General features: G+C 49.6%; 2 protein-coding genes across 2 annotated transcripts in view; one reads left to right on the top strand and one right to left on the bottom strand.

Moving 5' to 3' along the window:
• The first annotated feature begins 8,864 nt into the window (after window positions 1-8,864).
• Window positions 8,865-10,312, top strand: LOC125548347 (F-box/kelch-repeat protein At1g80440-like). The gene has a single exon (XM_048711972.1). The coding sequence runs from the start codon at window positions 9,009-9,011 to the stop codon at window positions 10,125-10,127; it is 1,119 nt and encodes a 372-aa protein (XP_048567929.1). The 5' UTR covers window positions 8,865-9,008; the 3' UTR covers window positions 10,128-10,312.
• Window positions 10,313-11,967: 1,655 nt separating this feature from the next.
• The window catches only part of LOC125548348 (serrate RNA effector molecule homolog), a 34,574-nt gene continuing 29,807 nt past the window's right edge, over window positions 11,968-16,734 (bottom strand). Inside the window, exons 2-3 of the mRNA XM_048711973.1 lie at window positions 12,760-13,018; window positions 11,968-12,628 (exon numbers count right to left, since the gene is read on the bottom strand). Coding sequence (XP_048567930.1) covers window positions 12,252-12,628; window positions 12,760-13,018 — 636 coding nt within the window. The 3' untranslated portion in view covers window positions 11,968-12,251. The remainder of the gene's footprint in view (window positions 12,629-12,759; window positions 13,019-16,734) is intronic.

The following is a 16,734-nucleotide window of genomic DNA, read 5'->3' on the forward strand; positions in this document are numbered from 1 at the left end:
TCAGAAAGATATCCTAAGAGCTACTTGAATTCCCGCTTATAAACTCCCGAAACTTTCTAGTTATGCAATCAGGTGTTGGGGATACAGGGGAAGCATAATATGTCACCCAAACTAGCAAATCCTACATCCAGTTGTATCCATCCTTCAACACATAACCAAGAAACCTTCGGAAATCATTTACCTCAACCTTTGAAAAGCATCCGTTATACGAGTTATGGCAATACTCCCGAACTCTCGCTCCAGTACTGGGTGGCGTCGAGGTTATCTCACCAACAACTGCATAAAAGAGATTTCGATGTCGGCGAAACTCAGGTATTCCAGAACTGCAATGATATAATTGTGACGACAACACCCCGGAGCTCAACTCCCCTAGACACTGCCACAACCCCTAAATGTCAGGAGGCACCAAGAACAATGTTCTCGTCACAAAACCATCGAAACGATTCCAAGATACCCGCGTGATCCTAAAAAAAATTCGTGAAATTTGAGAAAAGAAGAGTCAAAACTCTACGTCAGGAGGCCTCACCAGAGCGACGAAGGGACTGAGGAGTAAAAAGAATCCTACTCTCCAATATATATAATCCTAAGACTCAAAACATTTTTCTAGACTCAACAACGCCAGCGATTCGATCAAGCAGGGGGCTCCTAAGTCGGGGAGGGCTCTGATTACCAACTTATAACACCCACGATGCGGCTATATCTCCCACGTGTCGGAGCACGACTTAGAGGCATAACCGCAGTGTAGGCATGTCGCAAGAGGGGTAATCTTTACACATCCCATGTACTGAACAAGAAAGAGATAAAGAGTTGGCTTTCAATCGCCACTTCACACAATACATAAATATAGCATTACATCATCCAGAATACAATCAAGTTCCGACTACGGAACCAAAATAAAGACAACCCCAAATGCATAAGATCCCCGATCGCCCCAACTGGGCTCCACTACTAATCGTCTAGAAAGGAAAAATATTAACGTCCCGAGTCCTCGTCGAACTCCCACTTGAGTTCAGTCGCATCCCCTGGAATGGCATCATCGGCACCTGCATCTGGTTTTGGAAGTAATCTGTGAGTCACGGGGACTCAGCAACCTCACACCCTCGCGATCAAGACTATTTAAGCTCATGGGTAGGAAAAGGTAGTGAGGTGGAGCTGCAGCAAGCACTAGCATATATGGTAGCTACCTTACGCAAAACAGAGCGAGAAGAGAAGGAAAAGCACGGTCGTGAACTAGAAGTGATCCTGAAACTACTTACGTTCAAGCATAACACGAGACCGTGTTCTCTTCCCGGACTCCGCCGAAAAGAGACCATCACGGCTACACACGCGCTTGATCCATATTAATTAAGTTAAGTTTCAAGTTCTCTCCAACCGGACATTAACAAATTCCCATCTGCCCATAACCGCGAGCACGGCTTTTGAAAGTTCAAAACCCTACAGGGGTGTCCCAACTTAGCCCATCACAAGCTCTCATGGTTAACGAAGGATATTCCTTCTCTGAGGAAGACCCGATCAGACTCGGAATCCCGGTTACAATACATTTCGACTATGGTAAAACAAGACCAGCAAGACCGCCCGATGCGCCGACATCCCGATAGGATCTGCACATATCTCGTTCTCAGGGCAACACCGGATGAACACTACGTACAGCTAAAACCAACCCTCAAGTTTCCCCGAGGTGGTGCCGCAAGTGGCTCTGTTTCGGACCAACACTTAGACAAGCACTGGCCCGGGGGGTTAAAATAAAGATGACCCTTGAGTCTGCAGAACCTAAGGGAAGGTGATAGGTTGTTAGTGCAAATGGTAAAACCAAGGTTGGGCCTTGCTGCAGGATTTTTATTCAAGGCAAACTGTCAAGGGGTTCCCATTATAACCCAACCGCGTAAGGAACGCAAAATCAAGGAACATAACATTGGTATGACGGAAACTAGGGCGGCAAGAGTGGAACAAAACACCATGCATAAGGCCGAGCCTTCCACCCTTTACCAAGTGTATAGATGCATTAATTAAAGTTAGAGATATTGTGATATCCCAACAATAATCATGTTCCAACAAGGAACAAACTCCAACTTCACCTGCAACTAGCAACGCTATAAGAGGGGCTGAGCAAAGCGGTAACATAGCCAAACAATGGTTTGCTAGGACAAGGTGGGTTAGAGGGTTGACATGGCAATATGGGATGCATGATATAGCAAGTGGTAGGTATCGCGACACAACAAAAGAGCGAGCAACTAGCAAGCAAAGATAGAAGTGATTTCGAGGGTATGGTCATCTTGCCTGCAATGTTCTCCGAGTTGACGTAAGCTTGATCCTCGAAAGCGTACTCAACGGGTACCTCTAAAACGAACTCGTCTCCCGGCTCTACCCAAAGCAAGAACACAAGCAAAAGGACCGGCAATCAATCACGCTGCAATGCGCAAGCAACATGATGCAAAACATGACATGATATGCGGGATGTAATATGCAATGCATATGTGTGCTCCGGAAGGAAAAGATTGAACCAGGCCTTAACTTGATAAACCAAGAGCGCCGCTGGAAAGATGAGATGGTTTCGTTCTAAATCGATATAAAGATCATCGGAAACAGATGCACGCTTTGCAAATGGCAAGCAAAACAATAATGGCACGATTCTGCAATTAACAGCACGATGTCATCTAAAATGCAACAAGCAAACAATCTGCCAGGAACATTTTATAGCAAAAGTAGAGCAATATTGAGTCATGCTAGGGCACTCCATAAATGCAAACAAGGGCATGGATGGATAGAGCATAACAATATCTCAAAATCATCCTTACTGAAAACACTAAAAAGAAGCATGGATCACTCTGTAGCAACATGAATACATGGCATAAAAATAACAGCAGAGCAAAGACTTGGTGAAATTCTAAGTCCCTAAAATCAGCAATATCACGACAACCACTTTGCATGCTTGTGCTAGTCATCACATTGATCACAAAAATACATGGCATACACCTCTGGAAAGATGGCATGGCATAGCCCAAAACACATGTAGAGCTCATGCCCATATGCAACACACAATAATCATGGGAAAAATGACAAATGCTCATAATCTGTTAAAAAACAAGAACTAACATTTTATAGCACTCTTGCAACAGCCATTAGGGCATCAAGATGGACTCAAACAAGCATGGTGCAATGGAATGAAATGAAGAGCACATCATTATGAACATTTTGATATAAGGCACGCCCAAAACGGAGCTACGGATGCGGAGTTATGATGCGATGAACAGTGACTGAAAATGTCACAGAGAAAGTCTCAGATCCGGATCTGGGGCGGCGCGGATCACGAGGTTCGCCGGAGAACGCTGGATAAGCTTGTCGGAGACGAGGAAGGAGACCGGAGATGACGGCCGGATCCGAGGTCGGCGAGGTGCAGCGTCGCCGGGGCGGCGCGGCCGGGCGCGCTCGCCGGGGCGGCACGGGCGGAGGCCGGCGAGGCGGGTGTCGGCCGGCCGGGCGCTGCGGCGGCGGCGGGCGGCGGCGCCGGTGAGGAGGCGGCGGCGCGAGGTGCAGAGGCGGAGGAACCGCGGCGAACGGAGGAGCGGGCGACGGAGCGCGTGGCGGCGAGGAGGCAAGGCGGCGGAGATGGCGGCGCCGACGAACGGGCCCGCGCGGGAGGCGGCGGCGGCTCCGGGCCGGGAGGGCCTCGGACGGGCTCGGTGGGCCGCAGCGCGGTGGGGAGGCCGGGGAAGACGTGTGGCGCGCTGTGAGTGGAGGAGGGAGGCGGCGGGGTGATGTGGCACGACCTTATTGGACGGAGCGGTGTGTCCGGCGGACATGTCCGGCGCGGATGGACATGTCCGGCGGCGCGAGGAGGGAAAAGCCTAGGGTTAGACCGCGAATTTCGGAGAGGGGCACATATATATAGGTAGAGGGAGCTAGGAGAGTCCAAATGGAGTGCGGTTTTCGGCCACGCGATCGTGATCGAACGACCGAGAGGATGGAGGGGGTTTGGATGGGGTTTGGGCCACTTTGGAGGTGTGTTGGGCTGCAACACACACGAGGCCTTTACGGTTCCCTGGTTAACCGTTGGAGTATCAAACGAAGTCCAAATGGCACGAAACTTGATAGGCGGTCTACCGGTGGTGAACCAAGGCCGCTTGGAAAATCTCGGTCCATTCCGAGAATGTTTAACACCCGCTCACGAAAAGAGGCAAAAGGGGGCGTCGGAGGACATAGGAGTGCCGGATTGCAAAACGGACAACGGGGAAAATGCTCGGATGCATAAGACAAACACATATGCAAATGCGATGCACATGATGACATGATATGAAATGCATGACACGCAAACAAATGACATGGCAACGACAGCGAATGACTGGAAGACACCTGGCGCAACGGTCTCGGGGCGTTACATTATCCCCCTCGACGCCGGCGAGCGGGTGCGGTGGGGGCGCGCTCGTCGCGTGCACCAGGTCGATGGAACACGAGGGAGGGGAGAGCGAACGGGGAGGGGGCGTTGGCCGGCCTGCTGGGATGGTCCGAGGCCCATGGGAAGGCCAAGAGCTCTCCCACCCCTTTTCTTTTCCTTTTCCTTTTCTGTTTTTGTTTTTCTTTTTCTAGCAGCTTTTGCCTTTTCTTTTAGCCACAATTGACTTTGCAAAATTATGCCACTGGCCAAAAAATTTCAAAGAATTATTGTGCGCTGCCACAAAAAGATTGTGAGACTTTTGAAAAAGTTTGCAATTTTTATAAATTAAAAAGGCATTTAATTTAATTGCTTTAGCCACAACTTTAACTAGTTTAGGGCACTTTGACATTTTGGAAAAATGTTAGTTCACCACCAATATTAACAAATTATTATTTGCCACAAGATGAACATTTTAGTTTTCATGTTTGAGCAATTTGGATTTCACTCGGAATTTGAAATTGAATTCAACTGGAATTTGAAAGAGACAAGAGAAAATGATGAGCAAACACTTGTTTAGAAAAAAGATTAACTTAACCCAGGGATTACTGTACATCATTACACCAGGGTGTTATAGTGTGGGAGGCCACCGAGGAGGGCACAACCCACTTGGGCGTGCCTGGGCCCCCAGGCGTGCCCTGGTGGGTTGTGCCCCCCTCGGGGCACCCCCCAGGTACTTCCCTGGCCCACTGGATGTCTTCTGATCCATAAAAAATCCACAAAAGTTTCGTGGTGTTTGGTGTCCGTTTGATATTGATTTCCTGCGATGTAAAAAACAAGCAAAAACAACAACTGACACTAGGCACTGGGTCAATAGGTTAGTCCCAAAAAATGATATAAAGTTGCTATAAAATGATTGTAAAACATCCAAGAATGATAATATAATGGCATGAATACTTCATAAATTATAGATACGTTGGAGACGTATCAATAAACCGGAGGGTTTAGTCCGCAGAGGGCATCGGAATAATCATAGGCTAGACGACTAGGGTTTAGCCATTATGATCTCGAGGTAGATCAACTCCTGTAAACCCTATACTCATGAATACAATCAAGCAGGACGTAGGGTTTTACCTCCTTTGAGAGGACCCGAACCTAGGTAAACACCGTGTCCCTGTTATCCTCGTTACCACCGATCCTTAGACTCACGGCTTGGGCCCCTACCCGAGATCCGCCGGTTTTGACACCAACCGATGGCAGCATGACCTACGGATTGACCCACCACCTCCTTCGCCATAGGTATAGTGTCGGTCTATAGGACTCTACTGTTGCTGATTTGTCGGTTTTATTTCTTGAATTTTCATCGGACTTTTGAATTTGGTTGTGTGATTTTAGTTAGGTAGAGACCGAGTGTTACTCATAATGCTTTGTATCCGCTTTGATGCTACATTTTGAGATAATAAAATCTCCCTTTATCAAAAAAGGAAAATCCACGAACATTCTGAAACAAGCACATGATGAGGTTTGGGAACTGAACTCATAATTGCAACTAGTTAGCATTTGAAATCGACAACTTTGTGACCCAATCACGGCATTGTGGCTTGGCTGGGGCATTGGCTTTAGATGTTAGGCTTTGGTGCGATGTCTGTTTGGTATTCGGCTCGGACATTTGGCACCCCTTCATCAAGGGGATAGGAGTAGCGATAGGTGTGTTGCCAAGATGGTGGCTTCAGACTTACTGATGTATTACTTTATAGTGTCTTTGTGAATAATTAATAAGATGATTGCATGCATCACCCAGATGTATAAGCCAGGGATATATCCTCCTTTTAAAAAAAAAAGAAATGGACAACTTGAATTGTATGGTTGTAGTTTGCAAAACACCTCGTTTCAACAACTGAGGTTCCAACTGGAATAAAGGGGTTTCACATGAATTACATAGGAATGTAATCTTATATAAAGTTTTCGCATGATGCCATTTAGATCTTAGAATAAACTTAGGCAAAAAAAACATTTCTTTCGTAAGCATTTTGGAGGATTCTAAACAATTACTCTCTCCGTCCCATAATATAAGACGTTTTTGCAAGCTATGCGGGTATTTCGCAATAAAAAGGATGATTCTAAACAATTGTTCAAACATCATATTTTCACTCATTTTGAGAAGTCCAATACGAACTAGCAGCTAGGCCAACGGCGGCTTTGTAACCCACCCGATAGGCCCCCGTGTCGCCTAACCCTAGGCGACACGGGCGGCGTCCCTCGCCGCGCCGCCACAAGCCCCCCCATCTCCGACCCCTCCCCTCGCCGCCGCCGGTAGCCACTTCCGGGCGAAGCCCGCGTCGTCGTGGCGGCGGCGGGGTCTCCATCCCGCGCGCGCTCGCGGCCCGGCGGCGCATCACCCGCTTCGGCTGGCGGTAGATCCCCTGCTCCGGCTGCTGGGGGCCTCGCGCGGCGCCACCCTGCCCTCGGATCCACCGCGGCGGCGCCCTGGTGGCTCTCCTGCGCGATTGTCTATCGCCGCTCCCATGGCACTCCTCCTCCGGCCTGTCGGCGACTTCGCTGGCCGTGTCTTGCCCCCTCCGCTGTCACCGGCTGCTTCCTGGTGCAGCGTGGCCTCTCCCCAAGATCCACCTCCCGCAGCGCCACCCCCTGCCCCGACCTTCAGCTGCTGTTGACCCTCCCGACTGCTCCTCCCAGTGGCCCGGCCATGCCTCCTCCTTTCGGCTGGCTGTGGATGCTTCTCGCCTGGCCATGCCTCCTCTTTGTTGGCTGTGGATACTACTGGTGTTGGCGATTCCGGGTTTCCCCTGCCCAGATCTGGCCCTCGATGGATGGTGGGGGATCAGGTGCCTGCAGCAAGGTTGGCGATGGTGGATGTCCTAGGTGGTGGCGATTCCCGCGGCTCCTGTTGAAGGGTGCATCTCCCCTTCCTGCGATGGTGGTTCAAGCGAGTGTTTTGGTTTCCTCGTCTTCGAATCCTGAGCTGGCGGCATTTGGGATTGTCCAGTCAAAGACCAAGGCGAAATCCTTGCTCAGCTTGTTGTTGCTGGCAGTGGCGACACTTGCGGGTGCCGTGTCCTTGTTGAAGGCGCTGCCATGGTCTTTTGTCTGTGTCTTGCTTCGCGCACCGGAGGAAACCCCTAGGTCTGGTTCACCAAAGCGGACAGCGGCGGCGTCCCGACGGCGTATCCTTCTTGAAGGCGCGGTCTTGGTTGCTCCTGGCGTCTCCGGTGTTGGAATTGAAGATGGTGGACGCCAAGCTTGGTTTTGGGCTGCTTCTCAGGGCATGGGCATCCGGGGCGCAATGTAGCCTCATCCATGTCTTCTTCCTCCTGCTCAGCCGAACCCTGCTTCCCACTTGCCAACTCCTCTAGGCGCTTAAGGTGGGGGTATGTTGATTTGGTCTGTCCTGGAGCGGTGGCCGTGCGACGGTGGTGCCTTGCGATGGTTGTGACGTGGTCTAGGTGCTCTGGGTCTCGTCTCCTCGTCTTCCTTGGCTGGAGTTTGAGCTAGGAAAGATTATGTTGTGTTGTATTCTTTCCCACTTCCCCCTCTCTTATCTATGTTACTCTTGTTCTCTCCTACCTATCAATGAAATGATATGCAAACTTTGCATATTGGCGAAAAAAAGAAGTCCAATACAACTGGTGTCATCTCTTCTTCTCTTTAGTCTGAAGAAACAATTCCATGCAAAATTACCGTGCAAGATACTGTTGAGCATCCAAACGAGTACATTACTATAATAAATTTACAACATGATATTCAATTCATATTGTTTTCCTATTTTTTGTTTTGTTTTTCATATCTGCGTTCCAAACGGGGACTGAAACGGTAGAACTTCAGCTAGCTGCTATTCGCAGCGGATTGCCACAAGCAGCGACGTGGATGTGTGGCGGGCTGGCGGCTCGTTCGCCCACGGCCGGCAGCCGCAGAATCTTACGGTCGCCGCTGGATAAGTTCTGGTAATCCCCAAATCCACAAGAGAGCGATCGGTTTCCATGAATAAACAACAATTGCCCGGCACCTGTGTATACGAAGCAAACAGCTCTTCCGTGCCGTCGTTTCCTGACCGTCAGTATTCTGTCTGTCCGGACAAAATACCTCTGCTGCTGCCTGCACTGGAGATCGCCATCCGAGAGGTTTCAATAGCCACGCTCTCAGATCAAAATAAATAAATAGCCACACTCTTCGTAGCCGGCCGGTCGGATCCCGGCGACGGCGACCGGCGGCCTGGCACGAAACTGGGGACGGAGCAATTACATTGTACTGTAATGCCGCACGCCACCGGGCCGAGAGGGCGACGTCTCCATCCTGACCAATTTTTTTGAAGGCAAGCTGTTTCCGCATATGATACGGGATCAGGATGGCGAGCGCCGCTCGAAAAACCGTCTCTCGCATTCCCGCGCAACCCCCCTGGTTTGTACAATAAATTTAAAAAATGCTGCTTTCTCCGGTATAAAGCGCGCCATCCCGCCGCGTCCCCAAACAGCTCAGCGCAGCCACAACCCACAACTCACTGCTTGATTCTCGTTGCGTAGTAGGGTTCCAAACCAGAGAGCAAGAAGCGGATTGTTATCGGTTCTTTTCGTTTGAAGGAGTGAGTGAATTAAGGTTGTGCATCGGTCGAGGTTGATCGAAGATGGGTGACCTGATTCCGGGGCTCCCGGAGGAGGTGGCGCGGGAATGCCTGCTCCGGGTGGGGTTCCGTCAGCTCCCAGCAGCGCGCCGCACCTCGCGGCAGTGGAAGGCGGAGGTGGAGTCGCCGCTCTACGGCCGCCTCCGCCGGGCCAACGGCCATGCCCGCCCGATCCTCGCCCTCGCCCAGGCCCTTCCCGCGCTCGCCGCCTCCGGCCCGGCCCGCAAGTACGCTGCGTCCGCCGCCCTCTCCAACTCCTACCGGCTCGTGCTCCACGACCCGGCCGACGGAGGGTGGGCCACTCTGCCCCCGCTCCCAGGCGGCCGGGGGCTCCCGCTCTTCTGCCAGCTCGCCGCCGTGGCCTGTGGCGAGAGGAGGAAGCTGGTGGTGGTGGGCGGCTGGGACCCTGAGACGTGGGCGCCGACGGACACGGTGCACGTGTACGACTTCCTGGAGGGCGCGTGGCGGAGCGGCGCGCCGATGCCTGGGCCGCGTCGGTCGTTCTTCGCATGCGCGGCGACCGGAAGAAGGGTGTTCGTCGCCGGCGGCCACGACGAGGAGAAGAACGCGCTGCGGTCGGCGGCGGCATACGACGCCGAGGCCGACGCGTGGGCGGCGCTGCCCGACATGGCGCTGGAGCGGGACGAGCCAAGAGGGGTCCGCGTCGGCGCCAGGTTCGTCGTGGTTGGCGGGTACCCGACGGAGGCGCAGGGCCGGTTCACCGGCACCGGCGAGGCATTCGACACAGACGCCTGGGCGTGGGATCCAGTGCTGGACAGGATAGTCAACGAGGGGGCGTGCCCGGGGACGTGCTGCGCCGCGCCGTCCGCGGCAGGCGCCATGTACATGCTACGTGACGGCCACCTCGCGGTGCGGGACGGCGACAGCGGGTGGCGGGCGGTGGCGCCGGTACCGGAGGACGGGCGCGCGGCGACGGTCATCGTGGCCATCGGGGACGGCCGCGTGGCCGCCATCGGCGCCGGGCGCCACGGCGGTGAGCAGGCCGTGTATGTGCTCAACAAGGAGGCTGGAACCAACGGGGCGGCGCCGTCGTGGGCGCGCGCCCGGGCGCCGCAGGAGTTCGCCGGGCACGTGCAAGCCGCGTGTTGCGTAGAAGTATGATACAGTAACAAAAAATCAGTATATGTACAGTTGTCAATTAAATCTGAATGTTAGTGGCGTTTAGAAAACAACGTACTAAAATTTAAACCATACGGAAAAATCTACAAGACTGCAACATGTACTTAGACGATGCCCAACGCGTTGCCATGGGATCGGTTGCAATATATTAGACATGAATGTTTGGATACATAATAATATACAAATTAAAATTAAAAATATATATAATTCATTGTATTTAGTTACTAAGGTGATCCATACATGTTTGAATGTTGAGTTGGACTTTTTTCAATGCATGTTTATATGATGAGGTGGCATGCGTGAATGTGAAGAAAAATATGCTACTTTCTTTGTTCACAAATATAGGACATTCTTAGTTTTTTTTAGTCGGATGTATATAAGACACGTTTTAATTTGTTTGCTCACTCATTTTAGTTCGTATGTAATTTCGATTAAGCATCACACTAGAAAAAAGTCTCGATAGCAAACTCCTCAAAGCTAGCAAACTTCTCTGCTGCGTAGATAACTATCTCGAAAGTTTATAGCAAAGTTCTTGAAAGATTTTAGCAATCTTCTCCAAATTCTAAATTTATGTGCACTAGCAAACACATTAATTAGTCCCACACTGTTTCTGTCCAACAATCACCAAAACCTTCAGGATCACTCGATTGCACCAACAAATATCGGACAATGCATCACTATACTAAGAAATTGTAAACTATAAAACGGAAAGCGAAGAAAATCACCTTATCGGCATTTTTTTGAGCATGTCGCCATCGCAACTTGTAGTGTACGAATTCATCCCATCGATGGACAACAGTGGCGGCGGGGTTGGCTACGTGGCAGGAGGAGGCGGGGTGGCACTTGCGGGAGCCGCGACATGGCGAGGGTACGTAGACCAGGCGCATTCTTCTTTTTCTTTGCGATCGTCGCTGTGTTGACAGCCGCCTTTTCGGTCGGCGAACAATTCCTTTTGTCGGTCCGTTGCACCAAGGTCAGTAAGGTGGTCGTGCCTGAGGGTCTGTCGTTGACGCTTTGCTGCCGATGTTCCTCCCCTTTTGCCGCCTTTTTGGAGCTTGCGCCGCTGAATTCGTAGCCGCTGGTGGGTCTCCAGCACCGCCGTTGGTGTCCAAGGGTGCAGTGGCGGACGGCCCACCCATTCGGATGTTCATCGGGGAAGGGGGCGGCCGGTGGCGGGTAGCAGGGCAGTGTCGTCAGGGTGGGCAGGAGGAGCTGCGGGAGTTTTAGTCTGCTGAACGGCGGCAGACGAAATTTAAGAGAGGTGGGGCTGATTTTGGGAATCAAAAACTCATATTTCGTTCAAATTGCTAGTTGACTCATTTTTTCTCAGAAGTCACTTTTGCTCCTCAAATTTGAGTTTCAGGGGATCTGCTAGAGATGTTATTAGTCTATATTATGGATTTCTTGTGCAATTGCTTGTCGGGAGTGGCATGAATACTCGTGTGGTTGCTTTTAGTTTCTCCTAACCCATAGTAATCAGTTGTCAATGAAAGAAAGTTCATCCGATCAGCAAGCGAATCTGCCATTGGGTTACTGCACGTCGGATGAAGAATCGTTCAACTTTTCCTCCAAGATGTTTGATCTATGATCCATGACAGCATACACTAAGCTTGCGTAATCCACGTCCAAATCGTTTCAGTACATATAACTAAAGCAATGCCAGGACCAAATGATAAGGCATAAAAGCACAGATGAGAACAATACATCTGAGGCAGCAGATGTATCCTACCAGGCAACATCTGGTGGGTTTTGAGTATGTGCAAATGACAAGGGTAAGAAACTAAGAATACCAACCACAGCCAGAAATCCAGACAATGCATGATGAAACATACTAACATAGCACAATCTTAGCTTACCGATTATGAACTGTGCATGGTGATAATACAACTGGAAGTTCATTAACCACTAGTGTTGATTGGCTCCATACCAGAGGTGAAAATGGGGCTCCAACAGAAATGACAGCAGGTATGGTCCATATACTCATGTTAAGTAATCTGAAGCAAGCAGAGAGAGCACCACTATTTGTTGCCAAGGCAAGATGCATCACGTGATGCAAATGGATCCAACAAGCGCGCTGCTTATACTGAAGCTCGAGATGAAGGCGGTCTATCGCACGGGCTGTTGGTTGTAGTGGCTCTTCTCTTTCTTCTTTGCAGCAGCGAGCTTCGCACTCCTAGCGGCGGCCTCCATCGCAGCGTGCTTGGCGGCAGCATCCACCTCCTTGCTTGATTTTTTCTTTTTCGATGCAGCTATCTTCTTCATCTTCTCCTTCAAGTCTACAGCGGTAGCTTCCTCTCCAGACTTTGTATCATCGGCCGCCTCTCCATGGTCCTTGCTGGAATCCACTTCATTGGGCTGGTCTTTGGAATCCTTAGATGGTTTCTCCTTCCTTAGTTTCTTCTTTTTCGAAGTCTTGCTTTCTGATGGTACAGGAAGACCCTTCTTATCCCCATCTCCTTTCTGTCCATCAGGCTTTCTTTCAGCTGAAAAGTACCAAAATCAAACACTTGTCAGTTTAGTAAAGATTACACACGCACAAAAACATTTAACGAGAAGATAAAGAACGGTTGATCGATCGATTTTGTATAGGTCATAGCATGATTACATTACATACATTTACTCGTGACGTCAGCCAGTGTAGCATTTTCAGAAATCCCCAACTCGGCCAGAACAGCATCTAGTTCTGCAAGCTCTTTCTTCTTCAATTCCTTCTTTGAAAGTTGTTTTTCTGTGTCTTTAGAATGTACAGGCACTGGAGCAGATTCTTTAACCTCAGGTTCAGATGGTACATCAACTTCATGTCCATGCTCAGGTTCCTCTAGCTCATCATCACCCACGTCAACATCAAGACCATCATTTTCACTCTCAGTTTCCTGCAGTGTAAATGCAGAGCTAATTAAACCATACTAGAGCCTCTGCTGAGGGGGGAAATAATGCTTGTATCAACACAGAACATCATAAGGAAGAGCAGACACAGCTACGCCGTATACATAGAGAGAGTAGACAGAAGCAGTTCTACACGGACACCTACATTTTTTGGCAGGACCCGATAGTATGAATCAATATCAGATATTATACACGTTCGTATAACAAATGTCATTTGCTGTGTCCAAAATTATATTGCCGAGTCAGACACCCGAATCCGAGTCGGGTTCGGACACCCCATGTTCCTGTCCAACTAACACTAGGAAATATCATTGTGTGTCATACCAGTCACTGAAACAGATTTTCTCATATTGAATCGCAAAAAACAAAAACACAATAGAACACAAAGAGCATACATCAACCGTTTTTCTTTCTGTTCTATAACTTGTGTTCCCACTCTATCATTACTCTCATTAAAAGCTAGTTTGGCCACATGAGCTGGCAAAATACTGGTTTCTTCACCCCCTTTTGCATCTATATAAGTAAACCTATTACTTAGTATTAGGAACACAGGCCTAAAAAAATGATATGTAATAACGAATCTTACATAGATTACCTTACATGTATGGGAAAGTGAGACTATGGAATGAGCTACTTTTTCTTAGATTGATCACGGGATAAGCAAGTTAAATACACATAGCAAATACACCTAATGGCAGAAAGTGTATTTAAGAATTTAAGCCATTCCTCATGATATAAGATTTTACATATGACACAATCCAGGACAACTTCATAAAGTGCAAATAGTTGTGTACACAAAAGACATGCATAAATGGAAAGCTGAGGAATACGAGTAACCAACACAAAATTGTTGTTTGATGAGTTTTTGTCCATTGTTGCATAAAATAATATATATATATATATATTTAATGAGATTTTTGTGCAGGCTATAAATACAAAGGCAAAATTCATTTAGCATGGCACAATCATGAATGGCAAGCTGCCCACGTTCTTTCACATGCACGTGCATGAAATGTTGGTGCAAGAAATTCGTGTGCATGCGTACGTCCTGGCCACATGCACATTGGCTAGATGTAGTAGTCTAGCTTTGTACGTGTATGTATTCGGGTGTCTCGACCGGCCGGCAAGCTCGTGTGCGTACATATCCGAATACCCATTTTGTATTTATACATCATATGTGTATGTATTTGAGTATCTACGGCCGGTCGGCAAGGGCATAAATACATATCCGAATACCCGGTGCAAGTTACATGCACGGGAGCAGCCGGTGTGTGCTCGTATAATTGGCAAGCTTCAACATTAGGAAAACCAAAGACTCAACCGATCTCGTTGATTTTTGTTGAAAGGCATGCTGGAAGAAACAAGGTATGCATCGGTTTGTTTCCTTTTTTTGCGCGGACTTGGACATCAAGAAGAAGAATAGAAGGAAGAAATCAGCGGCGGGCTGCGTACAACGTCCAGCCCTCCCGTCCTATAAATACAGGAGCTACCACGTCCTGGCCGGCACGCAGAGACACCCAGCCACCACGGCCGCCGCCATCACGTGCACAACAAATCCACGCAGCAACACATCCACAAATCCATCGACCACATCCAGCCACCACGGTCACATAACTCGCGCAGCAAGAAGAAGTAGAAGGAGAGAAGAGAGATCGGCCTCGACATCTCGTCACAAGAACGCCGACGATCATCCGTACAAGAAGCCGGCGTCTCGACAGCAACATGAACACCAAGTCGTGTTAAGCAACGCATCCTTTGGATTCAGTTAGTGCTGCCTATTATGATCATTATAGCTTAGTGCTAGAATGTGGAAGGTCTAGAGACCTTTTTCTTAATTATCCACCATCGCTTGAGCTGTAACTGAACCTGTACTTGATGTATATAAACTGAGCAATACTAGTGTAAACCATCACGGCATTTCCATCTAGCTGACTTGGTATACATAGCAAAAAGATCCTATCCCCATGGCCGGCACCGCCGCTGCCGGCTCCAGCTCTTCAGCTCCGATCTCTGTCACGTCACTCGCCAACCTCATCACGATCCGTCTCACGCGGGATAACTTCCTGCTATGGAAGACCCAGGCCGTTCCTGCCCTTGCCGCAAACGGCCTGTATGACTATGTCGCGGCACTGTGGAAGCACCACCGCACACCATCATGCAAGGAACCGGTGAGGCAGCCATCGAGGTGGCCAACCCGGAGTTCCTTCACTGGTACCAGCAAGACACAGTTGACAACCTCTGCTGCAGTTTGGACTGCTCTTCATGACATGTTTGCTTCACAAAATCGAGCTCGTGTTATGCAACTAAGGTACCAGCTCTCTAATCTGAAGAAGAACGACCTCTCTGCGTCGGAATACTATCGCAAGATGAAGGGGTTCGCTGATGCCATGGCCTCCATCGGCAAGCCCCTATCTGATGACGAGGTGCTTGGGTACATGCTCGCTGGGCTGGGCTCCGAGTTCGAGCCTCTTGTTGCGTCGATCACGGCACGTGATGACCCCGTGAGCCTCAGCAGCTTTTATGCATTTCTTCTCAGCGCTGAAATTCGTCTTGAGCAGCAGAACTCAACTGGAGAGATCCATCCCTCTGCCAACGCTGCAGCACGTGGCAGCGGTGCACGTGGCGGGCAAGGCGGACAAGCTCGTGGTCGTGGCGGGCGTGGTCGCGGCAATGGGCGCTCCAACCTGAAGTGTCAGGTGTCTGGCAAGGTCGGCCATGACGCGCTTCACTGTCGCAATCGCTTCAACCACGCGTACCAGCCGGAGGAGCACCGCGAGCACTCCAGCAACGTCGCCAACACCGGCTCCTACTCCATGGACATGGACTGGTACGCGGACACTAGTGCCACCGACCACCTGACGAACGATCTCGACCGCCTAACCGTCCATGAGCGCTACGGTGGCAAGGACAAGGTGCACGTCGCCAATGGGGCAGGTTTGTCTATCTCACATGTTGGTCACTCCACTATTTCCGGCTCGTTCAAACCTCTTTATCTTCGCAACATTTTGCATGTTCCTCGTGTAAACAAACACTTGCTATCCGTGCACAAGTTAGTCTCTGACAATGATGCTTTTGCTGAATTTCATCCTCACTTGTTTTATCTAAAGGACCGAGCAACAAGGAAGGTTCTTCTTCGCGGTAGATGTCGTGAAGGTCTTTATCCGGTGCCAAGCTTCAAGTCCTCACCTATCGTGTCTGGTCATCGCGCCTTCTCCGGTGTCAAGCTCTCCTCGGATCTTTGGCATCGAAGATTAGGCCACCCATCCAAAAGTGTCGTTGAGTCAGTTCTTAGGTCAAATAAATTTGCTTGTGCACCTTCGATCGAGTCTAATAATGTTTGTGATGCTTGCCAACGAGCTAAGGTCCATCAATTACCTTTTCGAGATTCGAGTCATGTTACTCATGCTCCGCTTGAAATTATTCATTCTTATGTTTGGGGACCTGCTATTACCTCTCTTGGAGGCTTCAAATATTATGTGAGTTTTTTGGATGACTTTAGTCGTTTCACATGGATTTATCTTCTCAAGAGAAAATCCGATGTCGAGCAAGCATTTTACACCTTCCAAAAACATGTTGAGCGCTTGCTTAATACTAAAATCAAAACTGTCCAGTCTGATTGGGGTGGGGAGTACCATCGCCTATCTAGATATTTTCAGCGGGAAGGCATTACTCATCGTGTATCCTGCCCACACACCTCACAACA

Source organism: Triticum urartu, chromosome 3 (assembly GCF_003073215.2).
Source record: "Triticum urartu cultivar G1812 chromosome 3, Tu2.1, whole genome shotgun sequence".
Lineage (NCBI taxonomy): Eukaryota > Viridiplantae > Streptophyta > Magnoliopsida > Poales > Poaceae > Triticum > Triticum urartu.

What these genes read in the sequence shown, in the direction of transcription:
- LOC125548347 (XM_048711972.1), top strand. Translation starts at nt 9,009, where the DNA reads ATGGGTGACCTGATTCCGGGGCTCCCGGAGGAGGTGGCGCGGGAATGC.